General features: G+C 43.9%; 1 protein-coding gene across 1 annotated transcript; it reads right to left on the reverse strand.

Moving 5' to 3' along the window:
- Positions 1–10,773: 10,773 nt before the first annotated feature.
- Positions 10,774–20,981, reverse strand: LOC126260035 (uncharacterized). The gene is made up of 2 exons (XM_049957208.1): positions 20,833–20,981; positions 10,774–11,188 (listed from the first exon to the last, which is right to left on the reverse strand). Exons 1-2 carry the CDS (start codon positions 20,845–20,847, stop codon positions 10,955–10,957), a joined length of 249 nt encoding a protein of 82 aa, XP_049813165.1. The 5' UTR covers positions 20,848–20,981; the 3' UTR covers positions 10,774–10,954.
- Between the last annotated feature and the right edge of the window lie 2,808 nt (positions 20,982–23,789).

Here is a 23,789-nt window from a genome sequence, read left to right on the forward strand (position 1 = left end):
AAAAAAGGAAGTCAAGACGACTAAAAAATTAACAAAAGAGCGTATCTTGTCGTCTCTTTAGATCATTGTGTCATAAATTATTACTTTGCATTTGAAACTTGGACAGAGAGATTATTATTTTACGGCTACACGATAAAAACATATTATTCAATTTATAAATACTGTTTCTCAAGTCCTTTCGTAATATAGCACTGGGGACGCTATACGCTGCAGAATATCGTGTCTCTCAGAAAAAGCAGTGGTCTCGCACTGAGGTCAATGTAACGCTGAGCGTGCAAAAGCTCAGCACCAATTCGAGACCTCAGCTACCCCAGCCAGCATCGTAGTATAGGGCTGACGAGTAGTTGACTTTGAGAAGAATTTGTGCTGTTGTTACTGTGCAGCATTGTACCTCAAGAGATGCATCAGACGATGCTTTGGTAGTCAGTTATCCAATACTTCTATGTCAAAGAAGTATGTCAAGTTAAGTAAAGCTTTTATTCGTTTATGTAATAAAGTGAACTAGTAATTCACATGTTCTAGCGTGATGAGCATTCCGCCAGAGCAATCAAGGAACACACGTTCGTGGCCAGACGAAAGCAGTTTCACCTGGTCACGCCACTTTGTACAATGTCGAACGTGATGGCAGTAGTTCTACTCCCATTCGGAACACCTGATGTCATTCTTACACCTCAAGATAGCTCTCCATTGAGAATAACATACCGTATTCTGTTTTCTAGGAACTCTTCAATCCTTTTACAAAGCTGGTTTCGTATTCGCACTTCCTTACACTGATCAGGCAGAATATTACGACCACCGACCTACTATCGATATAAACTCGATCAGGCGATAGCAGCGCCACCTGGCGAGGGATGACTGATCGTCAGAGTAGAATGGGGAAAGGGCGCGAAGTATTAGAGTTTGATTGAGGACAGATTATGATGGCCCCAAGGCTCGGTACGAGCATTTCGGAAACTGCACGATTTTTCGGGTATTCTAGGAGTTTTACAGCGAGTGTCTTCAGCACCTGGCAAAACCAAGGTGAATCCACGACCATACATCGTGGGTTGGGCGGCCACCGCTCGTGTCGTAGGCTGGGCCGACTGGTAAAACAGGATAGGCGGCGAGCTGCGGCGGTGCTAATAGCAAACTTTAATGCTGGGCAGAATACAAGTGTGTCTGAACACACAGTGAGTGCACCGAACACTCCTAACGAAGGGCCTCCGCAGCCAACGAACCGTGTGTATGTCAATATTAACACCACGACATCGGCAACCACAATTGAAATGGGCACGTAACCATCGCCGCTGAACATTGTCGCAGTGGATTTGCATGATCTAACGAATCGCGACACCTTCTTAATAATGCAGATGGGAGTGTATGAATCCATCTTCTTCCAGAGCAACAGCTCCTCGGTACCTGTACTGAGACAAGCTGGCGGCGGCTCCATTATGTTTTGGGCAAAATTCCCGCGGCCGTCCAAGGGTCCCGTGGTGCTCGTTAAAGGCATCATTACGGCTAAGGACTGCCGTACACTGGCTGCAGAGCACAAACACACCTTCATGACGATCATGTTTCCAGACGGCAGTGTCATTTTTCAACAAGATAGTGTTCTATATCACAAGGTCAGCAGTGTGATGGAGTGGTTCGAGGAACACAGTGGCGAGTTCCAGTTGATTTTATGGCCTCCAGCTTTCCACATCTGAACCCGATCGAATATAACAGGGATGTGATTGAACAGGGCGTCAGAGCTCAGCGCCCCCCTCCGCACAATTTCAGGGAATTTAGTGACTTGCGTATGTGGATGTGGTGTAAACTCCCTCCTGTGACTACCGAGGCGTCACTGCTTCCATACCACGAATTGTGGTCACTGTTGTTGGCGCCGAAGGTGGACATACCGGCTATTAAATAGGTGGTCATGTGTTCTGGCTGATCAGTGTATTTTGTTTGTATGGTGACAGTGTAAAAATGTATCGAATACCTTCGAGAAGTCAAGGACACGGCATCACAATACACAGGGTGATTCAAAAAGAATACCACTACTTTAGGAATTTAAAACTCGGCAACGACAAAAGGCAGAGCTAAGCACTATCTGTCGGCGAATTAAGGGAGCTATAAAGTTTCATTTAGTTGTACATTTGTTCAAATGGTTCAAATGGCTCTGAGCACTATGGGACTCAACATCTTAGGTCATAAGTCCCCTAGAACTTAGAACTACTTAAACCTAACTAACCTAAAGACATCACACACATCCATGCCCGAGGCAGGATTTGAACCTGCGACCGTAGCAGCCTCGCGGTTCCGGACTGCAGCGCCAGAACCGCACGGCCACCGCGGCCGGCGTACATTTGTTCGCTTGAGGCGCTGTTGACTAGGCGTCAGCGTCAGTTGATGCTAAGATGGCGACCGCTCAACAGAAAGCTTTTTGTGTTATTGAGTACGGCAGAAGTGAATCGACGACAGTTGTTCAGCGTGCATTTCGAACGAAGTATGGTGTTAAACCTCCTGATAGGTGGTGTATTAAACGTTGGTATAAACAGTTTACAGAGAATGGGTGTTTGTGCAAAGGGAAAAGTTCTGGACGGCCGAGAACGAGTGATGAAAATGTAGCACGCATCCAGCAAGCATTTGTTCGCAGCCCAGGAAAATCGACTCGCAGAGCTAGCAGAGAGCTGCAAATTCCACAATCAACTGTATGGAGAGTCCTACGAAAAAGGTTAGTTATGAAACCTGAACGTCAACTACCCGAGGCGATGGATCGGCCGCCAGGCAGCCCGTGACACAGCACTTCATCACTGGCCTCCAAGAAGCCCTGATCTTACCCCCTGCGATTTTTTCTTATGGGGGTATGTTAAGGATATGGTGTTTCGGCCACCTCTCCCAGCCACCATTGATGATTTGAAACGAGAAATAACAGCAGCTATCCAAACTGTTACGCCTGATATGCTACAGAGAGTGTGGAACGAGTTGGAGTATCGGGTTGATATTGCTCGTGTGTCTGGAGGGGGCCATATTGAACACCTCTGAACTTGTTTTTGAGTGAAAAAAACCTTTTTAAATACTCTTTGTAATGATGTATAACAGAAGGTTATACTATGTTTCTTTCATTAAATACACATTTTTAAAGTTGTGGTATTCTTTTTGAATCACCCTGTATATAAATGACCTAGTAGATAGTGTCGAAAGTTCCATGCAGCTTTTCGCGGATGATGCTGTAGTATACAGAGAAGTTGCAGCATTAGAAAATTGTAGCGAAATGCAGGAAGATCTGCAGCGGATAGGCACTTGATGCCGAGAGTGGCAACTGACCCTTAACATAGACAAATGTAATGTATTGCGAATACATAGAAAGAAGGATCCTTTATTGTATGATTATATGATAGCGGAACAAACACTGGTAGCAGTTACTTCTGTAAAATATCTGGGAGTATGCGTGCTGAACGATTTGAAGTGGAATGATCATATAAAATTAATTGTTGGTAAGGCGGGTACCAGGTTGAGATTCATTGGGAGAGTCCTTAGAAAATGTAGTCCATCAACAAAGGAGGTGGCTTACAAAACACTCGTTCGACCTATACTTGAGTATTGCTCATCAGTGTGGGATCCGTACCAGATCGGGTTGACGGAGGAGATAGAGAAGATCCAAAGAAGAGCGGCGCGTTTCGTCACAGGGTTATTTGGTAACCGTGATAGCGTTACGGAGATGTTTAACAAACTCAAGTGGCAGACTCTGCAAGAGAGGCGCTCTGCATCGCGGTGTAGTTTGCTCGCCAGGTTTCGAGAGGGTGCGTTTCTGGATGAGGTATCGAATATATTGCTTCCCCCTACTTATACCTCCCGAGGGGATCACGAATGTAAAATTAGAGAGATTAGAGCGCGCTCGGAGGCTTTCAGACAGTCGTTCTTCCCGCGAACCATACGCGACTGGAACAGGAAAGGGAGGTAATGACAGTGGCACGTAAAGTGCCCTCCGCCACACAGCGTTGGGTGGCTTGCGTGGTATAAATGTAGATGTAGATGTAGAACCTGTTCACCAGTATCTGTTACCTTCTGGGTATCTTGGACGAAAAGCAAGTTGGGTTTCAGACAGTCGTTGTTTGCGGAATCCCTGTTGAGTAGTAAAGAGGAAACAAATTGATATCAATGGTGGAACCTGTAGTATAATAGGTTTCTTGCATGACCCTTCTTGAAAACTAGAATGACATGAGCATTTTTCCAGTCGCCAGGAAAGCTTCACTTCTCCATTGACTGACGGTACACAGCCGCTAGAAGCGGTGCAAGTACTTTCTCACACTCTATGTAGAATCGTATATGTATTCCACTTACTCAAGGTTGTAAATGGTCAGGTGCTAGCTTTAGATGGATCGTGTTGTTTACAGAGTTGGATAATTTTCTTGGTCTTTAGATTTTCTTGTGATGAACGAGTTGTGTACTAATTTAATAGTGGGCTGTGATTTTATGAACAGTGTAGGGTTAATTTTAGATTATCGAGGAGGAGAGTGTTACTGTAGCCAGTGTATCCACGGAATGTGATATGGATCAATTACCGCTGGACGAAGCCCTAGGATTGCTGAGAGTGCTAGAATAATTTCCGGAAGTGCTCACAGGTAAGTTTGAGTTATTAGTGAGACTAAGTACCATATTCAGTTATCGGATCAGATTACAATTGTCCACTGGGGCCGAACCGCACAGTAACCTTGGGTTGGGTGTGGCGCGGCGGTGTGGTGAGTGGACTGCTGTACCCTATTTGGGGCTGTGTACCACTGAGGGCTTCGGCGGGGACGAAGCCTCTCCGTCGTTTCTAGGTCCCCAGTTAAGCACCTACATACATACCGCTTGGTCTATCCGCTAGTGAATCAGCGCTATCCAGACTGCTAGACTGCTTGCTTCTGTTCTGGAAGACATTTTGATTGACTTTATTTACAATTAACTTGATGATGTGGTCCCTTACAGAGGGACCATTTTGGAACCCTTGCATTAAGCAGGTCTCGCAAAGGTTGAGTGAAATGGGGCTGACCATAAGGCCTTCAAGGGTTAACCTAGTGCGAAAGGAGATTTCCTTTCAGGATATCTTGTTTCCAGCGAGAGAGTCCTCATAGATCAGATGCGGGTTCGTGCCATCGATAAATGCCCACACACCAACCCACCGGACAAGAAAGGAGTAGCTAGACTCATAGCAATGGTGATTTTTTTCCCTAAGTTCATGCCCTGGTTCGCCGGAGTTGCCGCCCCTTTAAATAAAGTGCGGAAAATGATGAACTTTTTAAATAGACCGAAAGCCGGCAGGATGCTTTTGTTGCTCTGTACGTTGCCTTAGGCAACGCGCCCGTGTCAGCGGTTCCTGATTTTGAACAGGGCTTTATCGTGCCGACCGACGCTTCTAACTCAGGAGTGGCTGCCTTCTTGTTAAAAGCACACAACGGTGAGCGTAGACCAGTTGCATACATCGCTATTCCAAGTATGAGTTAGAAGATAATGAGGTCTTGTTTGCACTTGAAATGTTTAGATTGTACCTGGACCACAGGGAATTTCGCCTTGAGACTGACAATAGTGGTCTGAGTTGGATCCTCGCACATCCTAGGAAGACTGGTAGAATGGAGCGCTGGGCGGTACGAGTCACAGCCTTTAGATTCACTTTTAAACTTATAAGGGGAATTAAATTTTCTCCTTATGAGAGTATTCAAGAGCGATCTGTTTTAGTTGTTAAAAATCATTCAAAAGCTAAGATCGCACAAAATATTTTTTATTCAAGACAACCGGTTTCTATAGTCTTAGTTCCCATCTTCAGGTCTTAAAAACATTTTGTAATAAAACATGTCCATTCTAGCTGAACCTCACGCACAAGATGTCAAGTGGATAAAACTCATGTGCCGAGTTTTATGCGCTTGACATCTCGAGCATGAGGTTCAGCGTAAAACGAACATGTTTTACTACAAAAAAATTTTAAGAATGAAGACGACAGCCGAGACTGTTGAAACCGGTTGTCAAGAATAAAAAATATTTTGTGCGACCTTGGCTTTTGAATGGTTTTTAACAATACAAGGGGAACCGAAATTGTTGTCACAGACGGGCTGAGCAGGATGTTTGAGATAAAAGAGGAAGGCTTTCATCCACCAGAAGTCACTGAGCTCGAGGACTCGGCATGCGTCGCACTAACCGAGGTGCCGGTGTTATCTGGTGACAACAAGTAACAGCAGGAGAGCAACACCCGATTATGGTCATCAGAAGTTGCTCAGCCGAGGACGAGCAGGTGAAGAGCTAGGCAGGTGTATGGCTATGAGCTTCAGAAAGGGATAGTGTGTTATCATGCTCAGCGGGATGGTAAATGGAGAATTTATCTTTTTGAAGTATTGATCCCAACGGTGTTTCGATGTTATCATGGGTACAATGGGGGTTAATAAGTCCATTCATAAGGTAAAGCAAGTCCTGGCTTGGCTCCCACTCTATGGAGATGTAAGATGAATGGTGGGACTGTGTCAAGCGTGGCAAGTTGCAAAGCGTAGTTTCAATGGTTGTAGAGGGTACTTTCAATCAGTCCGTTCTGAATGTTCTACGGAGCACCTATTTCTTGAAACTTTAAACATGTGATTTGCTGTTATCCAGCAACCGTACGCTATTTAATTACAGGACATATATACAGCCACTTCGGTTGCACAAAATTATGTCATTAGACCATGGTTTAGACTGCACTAGGCCAATATTCATCAGAATAAAAAGTTATATGGAATACATGTAATCACATCATGGTTTAAAAGTCTGAGCAAACCATGGAGTGATTACATGTTTGCCACGTAACTTTTTAGTCTGATGAAGATTGCCCTAGTGGAGTCGAAACCGTGGTCAGTTGACATAAATTTGTGCAACCGAAGTGGCTGTATATACGTCTTGTAATTAACCTATTTATTGATTATAGGAATCTCTTACCCCGCTCCCAAAGGGGAAATCGATTCATCATGCTAGTGGGTGATGCATTTTCTCGTTTTGTTTTGTTGGTGCGTAGCGCAGGGGTAACAGCCACTCTGAGAATTAGGCTTTTAACTGGCATTTTCTCCCCCCGTCGGAGGTTCGAGTCCTCCCTCGGGCATGGGTGTTTGTGTTGTCCTTAGCATAAGTTAATTTAAGTTAGATTAAGTAGTGTGTAAGCTGGGGGACCGATGACCTGAGCAGTTCGGTCCCATAAGACCTTACCACAGATTTCCAAATAGCTTCTTCTCGCTCTTTGGTCCGCCCACAGTCTTTGTCAGTGATAACGCTCCTGTGTTTGTGTCTACAGAGTTTAAAAAATTTGTTTTTGCATGGTGTAACGCAAGTGACCAAGACGCCTCATTATACTCAGCTGTGTTTTCCCGGCAGCCTTAACAGAAATTAAAAATCAGTGCTAGTTATACACCACGCCGATTCTCAAACCAAAATGGGACCGTAGCTTGTCATCGCTAAATTTGGCCTTTGATACAGCTACTCATGAAGCACGTAAGACTAGTCCTGCCTTCTTAATATGTGCCTATTTGTGAACTCGCCTCTTTTGATCCACGGAGACTGGTTCAAAGATTATTAAGGACGACTGGAACAAGGCATAAAGGAATTTAGAAAGACCTCGTCAGAGAGAAGCTGTGCGTTATAACAGCAGTCGATGGGGAGGCAAAATTAATGTAATAAAATGGCAAAGCTATAGCCGTCCTCACTAAGTTTATTATATGGCGCTACCAGTTTCGGTGCTTCAGTGCACCATCTTCAGGCCTTAAATGACACTGAGGGTGTTAACTTCAATCGTGTACACGATTCACTAGTGGCCAACGTCTATGATCTGGTTTTGGCATGCTGCCTGTAACAACGACGTTGTGTCTCCATCCATCAACTACCAACTCTGAGTTGGTAGGCCTGAAGATGGTGCACTGAAGCACTGAAACTGGTAGGGTCATATTATAAATAACATCGTAAGGACGGCTACAGGTGCTTCTTTTTATAAGAGAGCGGCCGAAGTCCCTCAAATATCCAGTCAGAAGGATAGACAGGCAATATTAAGGTGGAGGAGATGGTTCATTTCATTTCCGTGGGTGTAATCAAGCTGGGAAGGCATTTGGAAAGTTATTTTACGGTGTCATGTCGGATAATCTCCTCTTACTATAAGAATAAGAGACGAGAAGACAGGCTGGGGTCATCGAGTGCATCTGAGCATGGTGAAAGCTGCCGGTTAAGGCAAATTTTTTTTTAATATTATTTTTGGATAACCCTTCCCTGGAGGGAGTTTGAGAAGGGGGAAGAGACGTGCCATAACCATCGATGATTACGTCACGGTTTTAGTGACATTTTTGCTTTAGCAAAGCGGAAATGGTCTGGGGCAGTGAGCAGAGGCGGTGGCTGTCAATTGCTTTCTAGCGAGCTTAAGGGAAGGGAGACGGAGGCAGATCTGGTTACGGCGTGTTCGCTATATTGGCTGTGCGGCTCCGGCAGCGGCTCATCTGCAGTCGTTTACTGTGTCGAGGTGTGTGGGCCAGGCCTGGGGTACGCGAGGAAGGCTACCTTGACCGACCTTGAATTATTCGCACCTTTCCAGTGGAGTTCTCGGCTGTCTTTCACCGAAGCTTCTTGCTATCAACTGTGCTTCCTACCACCTGTGTCCGTTACAGACGCTGCTTGGTCCTCACCTAACGTGTGAGTCTGGGTATTGCCATAGTCTCTGATGGATTTTAACGTACTGCTCGGGTGATGATTTACAAGCTGCTTAACCTTCTCAGAATTTTGGAGAACACATGTTCGCCAGATCATCAATTCGTTGCCGCTTTATGTGGTTTCAGTGCCGGGTTACCATGCGCACTTTTGCCCAGTGTTGTACTGAAAGTAACTAACGAAGCCTTGTACTCTGCTCAGCCTCTCGTTTGATAAGCTCGAACAATGTGGCCTTGAGGAGCTATTAAACAGTGAACGGCGCTAATGTTCATAAGTCGTCGTTGCTGACTAAGTTGGATGCTGAATTGTTTCCTCTCGCTTTGGCCCAGTTGACATTTTGCATTAGTAAGTTAGTTTCTTTTAACGGTTTTCGAAATACTTGCTTTGTGCGTTGGGGATTAAAAGGCCGTAATCATTTTGGAGGAGATGGGTAAGTACCTTGGGCCCATTGTTAAGCAGAGGCTATTGGCCTGTGCCATATATCATAATCTGCAGTCATGGAGTTTCGGCTTAAGTGTGATCTAAATAAATCCTTTGGTCTTTTAATTAATATGTGCTTAGTATATCTTACGGTCACACTGACCTTTTACACTAAAATGTATGCTTAAAAGGATATTTTATTCTGTGTTATAGAAGCAGGATCTCCAACTTCTTCCAGGTTGCCAGTTGTAAGGCGCCCCGAAATTTTCCGACGAAGTCGGGCTGGTACTTCTAGTCCCGAACACTTTCGTATTTGTAATATTGACGTCACAGTTTGCTGCGCTGACTCGAATTGTCATGTTTGTTGTAAATTTTGCGATGAATTAATTTGGTTAGGTCAACTGGTATTTCAAAGGTCACAAAACTTCCGTTTAAATATTAAGAGGTAACAGAATTTTTCTGTTTAACTTTATTTTATCAGGTTTTGCAAAGAAGAGAAAAGAGAAGTAAAGAAAGGATACAAAGGACGGTCTAAGGAGTTTGGTGGCCACCGAAAGTGTTGAAAAAAAGAAGAGTGTTGCTAGAGCCACTCTGTAGGAATTCTGAGCGTTTGGGGTGTCGCATTGTCGTGCAGGAATCGTCAGAGTCCGTCGGAATGCACGGTGGACTGAATGGATGCAGGTGATCAGACAGGATGCTTAGGTACGTGTTAACTGTCAGAGTCACATGTAGACGTATCACAGGTCCCATATCGCCCCAGATGCACTCGCCCCACACCATTACAGAACTCCACCAGCTTCAATAGTCCCTCACTGACATGTAGGGTCCATGAATTCACGAGGTAGTCGACTAAGGCACTGAGCTCTCCATTCTGCTGTTACAACTTCCCTAATGATAACCTGACAACACAACACTCTTCATGTCCTTTTATTCTGAGGGGATTCCCCCCTGTCCTGACTTTTGCTGGTCAATCCCGCATTATCTGGTGGTGTCCGGATACTTTTGATCGGATTGTGGATACCATTTCTAATAATTGTGTTGTATTGTATGTATTTTATGTTAACTGGGGGCCTAGAAACAACGGAGACGCTCCGTCCCTGCCGCAGCTGCAATGGTCCACAACCCCACGACGACTACCACAGTCCACTTCACCCCTCCGCCACCCCCACACCGAACCCAGGGTTATTGTGCGGTTCGGCCCCCGGTGGGATTCCCCCCCCCCCCCCCACAGGGAACGCCTCACACCAGACGAGTGTAACCCCTGTCTTTGCGTGGTAAAGTAATGGTGGTGTACGCGTACGTGGAGAACTTGTTTGCGCAGCAATCGCCGACATAGTGTAGCTGAGGCGGAATAAGGGGAGCCAGCCCGCATTCCCCGTGGCAGATTGAAATCCATCCACAGACTGGCCGGATCACCGGACCTCGACACAAGTCCGCCGGGCGGATTCGTGCTGGGGACCAGGATCTCCTTCCCGCCTTTAAAATCGTGCGTGCTTCTAATAATTGTACAGCATACTACCACAACAGGATAAGATGGATTCATATTTCTGAATTGCTGAACACAGACACATAAACACAGGATACCAATTCAGTGCTTGTGGACACTTCATTATAGGTTCAAAAACAGTGCTCGTGACTCCAGATAACACAATGCATTCGGGTCATCTAGAGTACATTCAAAAGACGATTGAGGACAAATAAAACTGGTTAAACTAACAACTGAAGCTTTATTGTAGTACTGAAAAATTGATTTCGGTCATTATTACAGTGTATCTAAAATTCCAAGAAGGTTTTACGGATTGAAAGGAAAAGGGGACAGAGATAGATGTAGGAGCTGTGTGCTCATCTGGAGCCGTTGCAGGGGCCTTGATTGGAGTGAGACGTCAGCCTAGGCGTGGTGGTCGTGGCCGCTGCCGCCGCCGTGGTGTCCCGAGTGGTCGCCGCCGCTGCCGCCGTGGCCGCCCCCGGTGCTGCCGCCATCGCTGCCGCCGCCCCCGCGGCTGCTGGCGCCGCCGATGCTGCCCCCATCACTGCCGCCGCCGGTGCTGTCGTCGCCCACGTGGCCCGGTTCGTGGTGACCCTGGACCAGGGCCAACACCACCAGCACGCCGGCCAGCACCACCTGGTGGACACCAAAGCAGACAACTCTCTCACTTCGCTGTTCAGACTCCTGAACCCTGATTTCCGAACTATGACCATTTTATACGGGAAATGTATTCGCAGTATGAACCACCATCGACTGAATATTGGAACGATGAAAATGAAAATTTGTGCCAGACCGCGAGTCGATGCCAGATTTCTCGTTTTATGGGAACGGTCGTCCTCACTGCTTCGGCTATCCGTGCACAATCGCGGCCAGACCCAAACTTCAATATGTTGTCGTCCATGCGTCACAACCTGCACTCGTACGTTACGTATACTATTCTCCAGGAAGGACATATTTATTTAGAGACGGGGGCCTGGTATTGGCGAATAAATACAACAGAGCGGTGCCTGTGTTATTATGAAGTACGATGCAATATTCCTTCGGACATTGATATGATCACTTTGCAAGGGGTGAGTGAAGCAGACATAAACAAAATTTTCATCGGTCTTTAAAAAACTGAGACGATGTCGTGTTTAATTTTTTTTCGATCAGCATTCGATTGTTCATATTTAATATCCCGTCAAGATATAGACAGAATTAAAAATGGTCGAAGCTGACCTCAAGGACGACGAGTTCGGGTTCTAGAGAAAACTAGACAGGCCGGCCGGAGTGGCCGAGCAGTTCTAGGCGCTACACTCTGGAACCGCGCGACCGCTACGATCACAGGTTCGAATCCTGCCTCGGGCATGGATGTGTGTGATGTCCTTAGGTTAGTTAGGTTTAAGTAGTTCTAAGTTCTAGGGGACTGATCACCTCAGAAGTTAAGTCCCATAGTGCTCAGAGCCATTTGAACCATTTGAAATATAGACACACGCGAGTTCATACTGACCCTACGTTTAGGCCGGCCGTTGTGGCCGAGTGGTTCTAGGCGCTTCAGTCCGGAACCGCGATGCTACTACTGTCGCAGCTTCGAATCCTGCCTCGGCCATGGATGTGTGTGATGTCCTTAGGTTAGTTAGATTTGATTAGTTCTATGTCTAGAGGTTCAAAATGGCTCTGAGCACTATGGGACTTAACATCTGTGGTCATCAGTCCCCTAGAACTTAGAACTACTTAAACATAACTAACCTAAGGACATCATACACATCCATGCCCGAGGCAGGATTCGAACCTGCGACCGTAGCAGTCGCGCGGTTCCGGACTGCGCGCCTAGAATATGTCTAGAGGACTGATGACCTCAGATGTTAAGTCCCATAGCGCTCAGAGCAATTTCAACCATTTTGTACCCTACGTTTATCTTAGAAAAAGAGACTGAACAAAAATAAACCTACCATCACAGTATTTCTAGATCTGGAGGCAAGAAAAGGTTGACTGGAAAACACATTTTGAAATTTTGAAGGAAGCAGGTGTAAAATACTGGGAGCTAAAACTTCTGTGCAACTTCTAGAGATACCAGGCTGCATTTATAACAGTCGGAGGACTAAAGGGGAGAAATAGCCGTGAAAGGAATGAGTTAAAATTAATATTCAGTAAGAAGAAATAAAAACTTAGCAGTTTACGGGTGACATTGTAATTCAAAAGAGGTTATGAGGTGAAAGACAACAAAAGTAAAACAAAGATAATGGAATGCTGTGGAATTTGTGGTATCACCGCCAGACAACACACTTGCTAGGTGGTAGCCTTTAAATCGGCCGCGGTCCGTTAGTATACGTCGGACCCGCGTGTCGCCACTATCAGTGATTGCAGACCGAGCGCCGCCACACGGCAGGTCTAGTCTAGAGAGACTCACTAGCACTCGCCCAGTTGTATAGCCGACTTTGCTAGCGATGGTTCACTGACTACATACGCTCTCATTTGCAGAGACGACCGTTTAGCATAGCCTTCAGCTACGTCATTTGCTACGACCTAGCAAGGCGTCTTATTCATTTACTATTCTGAACAGATAATATTGTGAATCATGTACCGTCAAGAGCGACGTTCATCATTTATGGATTAAAGTTAAGTATCAAACGAATTACGTCCGCTTTCTGAATTCCAATTCCTTGTCATGTTCCAGACCTCACGTCAGTATAGTTCTTCCCTCCTCACGCCAGCCTGCGTGAGCTAGAACGCGTGCATTTCGGCCTCCTCTAGTAACACGGTGTTGGCTCTTCTGCCAACACAACAGAATTAAATCAGGTGGTGGGGAGGACATTAGTTTATGGAATGAGATACTAAAAGTAGTGGACGAGTTTTGCCATTTTGGCAGTGAAGTAACTGACGATGCAAAAATAGAGAGGATATAAAATGCAGACTGGCAATAGCAAGAAAAACATATCTGCAAATGAGAAATTTGGTAACATCAAATATAAATTCAAATGTTACGAAGTCTTTCCTGAACTTTTTATTGTAATGTGGTACTACAGAAGAATGATGGAGATTAGTAGATCTGCATGCGGCATCGGGGACTCCCGAAATTGTGACAAAGACGTCACATCTAAAGTACTGTACAGTCCTACATTGCGGGCGTGTGCTATTTTGGCTCCACCCGGCTTCTGTCGATACATTGACTGCAGCTATTTATGTAGCGCTTGTTGTTATGGAAGAGAGCTCAACTACCTTATATATCCTGAGCAACAAAAAATGTAAGCGAAACACGTCGAAAAATAACTTTTATGAAAGATTATAAATCCCAGTGTTCGTGCTACTGTCAGCAACAGCGACAGCCATAAACTTCCCAGTTTTTGTTACGCCTGTGAGCTCAGACACTTAGTGTTGTAAGTAGTTCATTTATAATCCTCAGCAACAGTAACAGAAAAATGTAGCCTACGTTAAGTATGAAACATAGTTCTTACAGGGAAGAAACAAAGTTTCAGAGTTAACAAAAAACTCTGAAGCAGTATTATTTAACGAACTTTAAAAGAAACTAGCTCAACCAAACCATTTAGCACCACAGAAACCATGCTTCTGTGGCACCAGGGTTTATTTAAGAGCATAAATTAAAAGTTCTTCCCTTTTAAGAAACCTTATTACAGTAGTTTTGTAAGCTCTAATTTATTGCTGTGACAGAATCGCAACTTTTTTGATAACTATGTAGTAATATTGTTGTATTTTTCTCAAGGAATTTTTTCTGACTTAGAGTATTACATGGAACATGAAAGGACGCTCTGGTGAGTCAAAATCTCATGCACAGCTGCTTAATTGCGAGTTGCTGCACCTATGCAACGTAGCAGAACATCGAAACTAGCTGGATTCGGCTGGTCTTTGGCAGGTTTCCGGACGTGTGTGGAACCAGATGTCTAATTTGCGTGATTCCCGTAAATTACGGGCCGGTCGTTTGTGAGTGCGGAGCTGGTCCCCATTAGGGTCTGAGATTTATTCCGTCGGGTCCAAATCAAGCGAAATTGGTGACCAAGACGTAAATGTGAGTTCAGTGTTTCGCTCTTTGAGACCACTGGAAGACGGTTTTAGCCTTGTGACTTGGACGGTTATCCTGTGGGAAGACGTCGACAATGAAGGGGTGCAGGTGAACCGCAATAATGTTCACGGAGCCCAGAGCTGTCATGGTGCTTTCGACTTCTACTAGTCCAAACAAAGTCCAATCGAATGTCCCTAATGGCACGATACAGCCCCCCGCTGGCTTGTGTCAGCGGTGCGACGCATGTTTGGAGCAGCCGTTCTCCTGATGACGACATATACGGATACGACAATCGACCTAGTGCACCAAGAAACTTGATTCATCAGAGCAGGGGAAAAGCGTATATTGATTTACGGTCCAATCGCGGTAACCTCATTCCCACTGCAATCGTAATTGACGACGACGTGGAAACATGTAGCGATCATGTGTTGTGGAGACACATTTTCGACAATGTACGCTGAACGGTGTGCTCCGAAACGTGCGTACTCCAGCAATATTCCTCCTGAAGTGGTCTACAGAACCAGACGCAAATATTGGCTCCCTCTTCCACAGGGTGGGGTTTATTAACGTCCGCATACAGCAGACCAGCTTCGCCGTTCCCGGGGCGCTCATTTCCAGACGTTGGGCTTCAACAGTTTGTACTTTGTCAAATTCACTTGTGTCAGTATATTTATCCATTTTTGGTGCATACTGTCTCTAGAATGATTCCCGACCGTCTCTGTTCCTCTTACATAACTTCCCTACTGCGGCAGGTGCGCACACTGCTACAAGGCAACATTCAACCTCGCGCGGGCAATCGTTGGAATGTTGTGGATCATCAGTGTAATGAGCATGAAATGAATACTATTTCCCAACAAACGTATCATCCATACATGAAACATCCTTGACTGACAGGTGACACCACACACTTGCATTATTCTATAACTGTATAGTTGAGAAGCTCACTGGACAAAAAATCAGTCAGCCCGCTGCGCACGCGCAAACGAATCGTTGAGCCTCTACAGACGGCTCAGGGATCGCGTCATGTCGTCAAACGCGCATCCGCTACTTCTGCGTGAGCGTAAGTCAGTAGTGATCAGTGAGACATTTACGTTACCAGCTCACATTGTGCGTACATATGGGTAAATTTAAAGACTTGACAGAATGACAAAAAGGAAAACTGGTGTTGGTCGTGCTTATACAGTGTGTGATGTTGCGGGATTTGTTGGCTTTTCGCCGAGAACTATTCAACGTGTCCACAAGCAGTGGTGTAACACACATGACCACGAAATATGACGTCGGAATTGTGATCGAAAAAAGATCCTGTCTGAGACGGACGGGAGATGCGTTTCGGGGCTTGTGAACCAAAATCGCTTCCAAATCCGACAGGAATGGATGCAGGCAGTGAATGAAGGTCCACTCCAACTTGTTATCTAGAGAACATTGCGACGGGAGCTGCATGCAATAAACGGTTTGAGTCAGTCACCGCGTAAGAACCCACTGCTCACTCCAGTTTACTAACACAACAACAGAAAAGTTCTCTGGGATGGAAGAATACGTGACTGGTTTTCTGAACACTCCCCCACCCTATTAGATCTCGATTGGTCTGCAAAATCATCTGCCTATAGAAAATCTGTGGGTCATATTGGAAAAGTGGGTAAAACGTCGACATCACCGTCCCAGCCATCCTCAACGAATGGCTTAACCTGGATTTGACGCAATTGCATAACATTGAGGACTCACTTCCTCACCAAATCGAGGCAGTCCAGCTGGGTATATACAACATATTAGGAGATGCTTGTAATGATTTTTCTAGAGGTCACTAATTTTTTGTCCAGGGAGCTTATGTGAGTTACCTACAGATATCAATGTTTGACGCCAATATGCGACGTAGAACCTGCAGCTGGGACTGCTCATTATAGAACAGAAACTTCCGCAAAAACAAAAAGCGACGATTAAAGAAATTCGTCTTAAGAATCTGACCTCACATTATAACGGAACAGCTTTGCTCACAAATTTGTACTAGTTAAAGTTCTACATCTCTCTGTTCATGATATCTCGTGGGCGAATCTAAAATTATAACATGATTTATCTTAATGCATAAAAACTGCTCTTGCTGCATCTCTCATTAGAAAATCTGTGAAGTACATCTCTCTCCTGGCCAAAAAAGTGCAGGCGTAATCGCAGCACTGTGGTGATATTCCAGTGGAACCACTCGGCAATTCGAGTGCATAACACGTCCTGTGTTAAAATACACGTGTCACGGGGAGACCAATACGATCGGACGTGTCATGTCACGCGATTGTAGGCAATCACGAACTGAAGACGGTGAAAAGGAGTGGGTTAACAGGTGGCTATACGTTCGCTACATAGACTTTGTCACTTAAAGAAGGTCGTTAGACTACCGCAGGAAATAACCTGATCTGGCGGATGGATAGGCAGTTTGAATCTTGTCGTTGAAGCATCAGTACGCCGATTCTCGATTACAACAGCCATCTCGACTTTCGATTCGAGCTATTATTGTGTGTATCACGCCAAAAATTATTTGGTCTTAGTTCATTGATTCTGGTCCGAGCTCAAGATACTTGCAGTGGTAACGTTGTCGTCTCTACCGCGTCTTCGGCCATCGACATAGAGTTGATTTCTGCTTCAAAAACTAGCAGCTTGGCATAATGATCTGAGTAGTTTGTGTCAGGCCACGATACAAAATTATGTATCAGTCTTCAGTTCTTTCTTTCTAAGTTTTCGTTTGACTGGTTTGAAGCCATCTCCCTCTTCTTCCCTACTCTCTTCATTTCCATTTACCTGTTAGACATAACATTGTCGACAATCTTCGGCACAAAGGGTAATCTACATTGGCGCCTGAACTCTACCGTTCTTTTCAGTACTACACTAAGTACTTATGAATGTCTTAATAAAAGTCTCAATAACATGCTCACTCACCTGGTTTCCCTCTGAATTTGTCATACTATTTTGATGCTCTACTCAATTCGTATTTTATTTCTCCAACTTCAGTAAAAAAGATATACAAATGAGCCTTAATTTTTTAGAGTTTTTAAGCGTTTATTACTAACTTGAATTCGCGAAAGAGGTAGAGAAATACAAAAGGATCTTGCGCTGTTTTCCATGGGTTTGTTAAATCAGCACTAGAGTGTACAGAAATGCTCAAATAATCTCATGTGGAAGATGTGTACATGCCTTTAAGAGTCAAGAATCAAATTAGTTCACGCATTAAACATTTAGCATAGTGCTCCGTCGTTAACCCACCAACTTCAGATTTTACGGGATGTCAACTATTTTGTCAGAACGAGTACCCAGACATTAAAGGGAAGTCCGAAATTTAATTCACCACAGCATTTTTGTCCCCACGTCCTGATATTTCAACATGTAGCCTATACCTACAACTACTGATCTTAACAACAATGATAAACATTCCATTACCTAATCTGTCCACATCACAAAATGTTTCCTTTCGTAAAGTTCTTCATTTGGGGTGCCTCAGGTAAGCACATAAGGAAGTGTTCCTAAATGACAGTCTGTAGCTGAACTCAGGCTTCTTCTTTAAAATGTGGTTGGCCCGCCGTTATTGCTTGCATACTCATCACATTCTCGCCACCCGATGTGCCCTTGGATTTCATACCTTCCTTCGTGTTTGACGCAGTTTCAATAGCTCCGTAGCCTTAGTAAGATGAGCCTGCTTGTTTCAGTCGAAGATATTTTTCGTATGTCTGATAGTGATTATTACGTTTAAGAGCAGTATGGCGCCATTTGTTGTCCGAGCAGAGAGAAAATTTCCCTAGATCTCTCATGTCCTGCGAAAACTGACCTAATGAACCGATGTTTAACTAAACACGCTAAAATATATCTTCACTGAAAGTGCGCGTGACTGACCGTGGGGGACATAGGAGGTAATTTAGTTGTTACTGGCAGCAGTACATTAATGACAAGTATTTGGCCTCTGTTCAATAATTACCGATTTGTAAGATTTGGGAGGTAGTTCCAGCACAAAATCTAAAACGTAATGTAATTCATATAAAGAGATAAGAGGGGAAAACACTGCACAGGCAGTAATACAGTGGAAATGTTATCCAACTACGGTATCTACTGCGCACATTAGTGTCTTCCAGAATCCTTTTAAAAATGTTGGTTACGCAAGTTCTGTTTACTTTACATATTCGCGTTACTCGGAAAGCAGTGAAAGTACCCACTCAGAAACCTTGAGAGCTGCATTCTAAGACCATGTAACCTGTCATGTCAAGGGCAGAAGGTGCACGAGATTGCCTCGTCCGACATCTCGAACAGGAAATGCACGTAGCGTATGCCTGATAAAGCTACATTCATCGGAGTATAACGTTCTACCATGCTGAATGAGCCTTAACTTGTAGGTGCAGTTCACTGATACGAGTGGACAGTCTTTTGCTTGTTTGTCTTTATTTTCAGCAAAATTTACCAAAAAATTATTCTAAGTTTCTAAATTCACAGTCAACTTTCGTTTAGTGTCTCATGCATCTTAAGCAATTTGCTGTTGAGGACGAAAAGTATAGCGACACACTTGATTTCTCGAACTTCATTTATTTCTAGCAGTGCCGCTCAGATGGTCTAGTGCTCTTAGGATGCCAGGTACGTCACATTATTTTTGAATTTTACTGTCCAAGGCTAACCATTGGCCTCAGGAAGAAATTCACCCTTTTCTGAAGAAGGGAAATAAAGGAACTAACAAAAATGTATTAGAATATATAGCGTCGTTTACTGGTTTTTAACTCGACTGTTCCGATTCCTGTAGAAGGAAAGACATAAAAACCGTGAACTGTGTCAAACTCTAAGAACAGTTTTATATATATCGTCGAAATGCCATAGGGAAATTAAAAGAAACGTAAAAAAGAGCAATTAAATTCTGTGGCACCCTACATAAACTGCGGTAAGTGTATAAGTGTATATAGGACTATAACAACCACAAAGACGTCATATCAGTCGGTTACTGCGTTCTATTTCTAACAAAGAAGATTAATATCTATTTCATAAGAGTTTTGCCTTTATCAGGTAGCAGCGAATCGCATACAAAAGATCTAGAAAGAGGGTTAGAAACAGAGACTGGTTGGTAGTTCGTGATTCTGAAAATTTTCATTACAGAATTTCTTACTCTGTCACAGCCACCGAACTTTTCAGAACATACAGAATACAGAAATTGGTTCTATTTAAGCGGTTTGTACATTCCTTAATTTTGACACGGGAAATCTACGTCAAAATATGAGATAACTGGTTGAATTTTGCATCCAGATGGGTTGGGAAAGAAATTTTACGTAAGAAATTTGTGAGCTTCGGGTTGCTGACGAAAGAAACATGGCACGAAAATGTAATAATTCTTTACGTCTCCAGTCAGTTCCACAAGAAAGTGTACGCCGTTATTTGTAGGAAATAAAAGACAATATTATAAGTATACGTGTACATGAAAATACATGTTATTACTAATTGCGCAATTACCTAAAAGTTAATCCAATCGCCGCCATTATAGCTTGGCACCTTTTTGGAATGCTTTTCAAGAGATTTACTGCGTATTCTCTCGGTATCTCCATATCATCCTGATTTTATATTCCAGCTGCTTCAAAGTATATATTGGCCTTCCTTTAAGCTTCATGTTCATGTACGACCAAACCTTTGCGATCGGATTTGCATCTGGAGACATTGCGCCAATCCGTATTGGGCACTCCATTGTCTTGTTTCCATGCTGCACAGAGAGGCCTGCGATGTTTCGGGTCATTACCCTCTTGAAGCACCAGTTTGCCTCGTTCGAACCAAATAACTTCTTATCGGACCTCAGAAGGCATTTTTGATAAATACTGCCAATTTTTCATGGTTTAAATTGGCTGTAAATAAGTGCAAATAGCCAAAACTACGTTTAGAGAAACGTCCCCAACCATGCACTTTTACTGGGTGTTTGACTGTTCGTTGAAACAACCCTTCACGCTTCGTACACCAGGCTTTTGAAAGAGGAGACCAGGCCCTTTGGATGATGTACAAGAAACAATGCCTCGTGACGCTTCAGGTATTTTGCACTCCTTTTAAACTGCAACCGACAACACGAAACACTGTTGACCTATACACTGTGCAAAAGTGCATTAATTACAGATTCGATACTACTACCAGAGATGTCGCTGCTGACGTTACGTTTAAAATTATGATGTACACTTTCTTGTGGAACTGACTGTAAGTTCAAGATACATTTCAAAGCTCAACTTTAAACTCTCATTTTGACTCATGAGAGGCATCGTGTGGTAGTTCGCAATAGTATTGCAAAGACACTTACCAAGTACTTGTTCATGTCGGTAGTAGTCTGCTGTCACTTGCCTCTTGCAATGAAGCCAACTGTAGCAGTGAGCGGAGCTGCCGACCCTTTTATAGGAGGCAGGCGCTCGATGTTGGCCGGGAGGTATATGCAAGAAAGGAGGGGACGAACTTCCCAGCAGCCAGAACATTCACAATTACGACCCATTGCACGTCGTGCATTCTATGGCGCTTCTCGGAAGGTGACCGTGAACAGGGAAATATGATCTCCAAGGGCATCTCTTGCCCCGCCCTTGAAGCGGGGAGTCCCCGGTCAAGCGCGGTGTGTGTGTGTACGTCTTTTTAAGGTTAGGTTATGTCAGGCACTCCTCTAAAGCATCGAGGTCTTGGATGCATCAAATTCAATATTAAATACTTGTAGAGGTAGCACAAAGTGGTGCAATGTTCACGAAAAACGTCGTAAACTTTTACGTGTTACTCATTAACGTAAGAAAAGTTATTCTGGTTCTGCTACTTCTTTCCTTCACTAAAATCATGTATCAGAAACTAAGTTCTTTGCTTAATTTAAAAGGAAGATCAGCGTTGGTCGTAATATTGATGTTTTATTGATAGCATAATCGATTTTAGATCACATAGTGATCATCTTCGGTGCTGTACACATTAAACTCAGACACTGGTATCAAGTTATCAATAACCAAAACTTCTCAGTTTTGGTTGTTGATAACTTGATACCAATGTCTGAGTTTAATGTGTACAGCACCGAAGATGATCACTATGTGATCGAAAATCGATTCTGCTATCAGTATTACGACCAACGCTGACCTGGTCGTTGTGCACACAGCACTCCATGGAGTGGCCGATCAATAAGTTGTTTGCGTTACGGATAAGACGCAATGTAGGTTGGTTGGTTGGTTGGTTTGGGGAAGGAGACCAGACAGCGAACTCATCGGATTAGGGAAGGTCGGGGAAGGAAGTCGGCCGTGCCCTTTGAAAGGAACCATCCCAGCATTTGCCTGGAGTGGTTTAGGGAAATCACGGAAAACCTAAATCAGGATGGCCGGACGCGGGATTGAACCGTCGTCCTCCCGAAAGCGAGTCCAGTGTCTAACCATTGCGCCACCTCGCTCGGTAGACCCAATGCAGGTCAGACCATTAACCACGACGAATGCCGCACATATGGAACATGAGGAGAATTGTTGTCACGACAGATGCGCGACAAGAAGTGTACCGTGATAATCTTGTGAGAATTAGAAATCAGTGCAGTGAATAATGAGATGTAGTGGAAAGAAGAAGATGAAATACAAAATGTGTAATCAAACGCAGTACACGGCAACAATGACAAAGCGAAGGGGAAACTTCTTTGCACATTATCGCAGGAATGAGCACATTCTTGTATTTGTCTAAAATAAATTTAAAATTAGCACGGATTACATGAATAAGAAAGGAAGTAGAAGAAAAACAGGAAGAACAGTTTTAAGAATAAAATGCTAAATTTGTTAGCCTTTGAAGGATGAAAAGAGTAATAAATCAGGCAATATAAAGATGAAGGTGGACTAAAAAATAGGAGAGAGCAAAGAAATAAGACGAACTGAAGATGGTACATGGCCCTGACTGTTTAATATGAAAATAACAATCGAAGAGGGTATAATGATTACTTACTATGTGTGTAAGAAAATAAAGCCTTTTGCTCACTCAGACACTGGATTAAAGTAGTAAGTGACTCTGACTATTATTGTAAAAAGAAGCTATCAATTTCATTTCATATGATAGGATGTCTAGTGCTTTTCTGCGTCCACTTTGGGACAAAAATCAATCGAAACGTCATAAAAATAGATTTTGCTATAAATAAAATGTTTGAGAATTAGTTTTACAAATTGTCTAGAATTGGAGAAAGTTTTAACTAATTATAGTGAAGAAACGTTAGGATGGTTGGCTATAGTCTCACTTTATTTCGGCTAACATTTTTCTCTTATCTTGATCTTTGCGCTATTTAGCGGACAGCTGATTTCTGTCACACGCTTCTTACTGCGCGTACCACTTTAGTGATTCAGCCGTCTCGTAGAGCGATGACTTCCGAAGTCTACGATTAGGTGTACAACTCAATGAGGTCGTGTAGTGAAGTTCCATCGTGGGATGTCTCAAACGTTGAAAGTCTCTTAGTTAAGTAAAGACTGTGAAAAATTACAGCTCTAGATAATATCTAGTTACAAGAAGACCAAAATATGAGGCAAAATAAAGGGAATACACTTAGAATACTGTTATTTACGTATAACTGTTTTTAAAGCAACAGAAGTTTCGCAGATCATTTTATAAAGTGTAAAATCGCCAGAACAGACTAATGAGAAGAAATAGGTTGCAGTTTTTCGGTCGACCGACCGCCTACGTCGATTCAATTGGTCGATTAAATTGGTTGTACTCAGACCTTACATGGACTGATATGAAAAATTCTTTCGTTGCTATATATACCTCGACTCACGCCAAAGGGTGGTTGGGTTTCGGGTTCCGCTGATTACGCAGGAGGCTGTTACACGGATGGCAGGGGCTGTGTGGCGTGGACTGGGCGGTTTTTTAGGTTAGAGGGTCTCGGGAAAACACAAGAAGGGCTTCAGTCACAAAGGGTGCAGGCCGAACAAAGGAAGAACGTAGATACAGGAACCATCGGTATAACAGTCGTAAATTGTCGTTTCTGTGTTGGGAAAGTACCAGAGCTCCAAGTGCTAATAGAAGGCACTGATGCTCAAATCGTTATAGGCACTGAAAAAAGGCTAAAGCCAGAGATAAGGTCAGCCGAAGTTTTTGCGAAGAACCTCTCGGCGTTCCGAAAGGATAGGTTAAACACAGTTGGCGGTGCCGAGTTTGTTGCTGGTAGAAGTAGTTTATCTTATCGCGAAACTGAAGTAGATAGTCCCTGTGAGTTAGTATGGGCAGGGGTCATTGTTGGCAACCGGAATAAAATAATAATTGGATCCGCCCTCCCCC

The sequence above is a fragment of the Schistocerca nitens genome, chromosome 5, assembly GCF_023898315.1.
Source record: "Schistocerca nitens isolate TAMUIC-IGC-003100 chromosome 5, iqSchNite1.1, whole genome shotgun sequence".
In the NCBI taxonomy this organism is placed as follows: Eukaryota; Metazoa; Arthropoda; class Insecta; order Orthoptera; family Acrididae; genus Schistocerca; species Schistocerca nitens.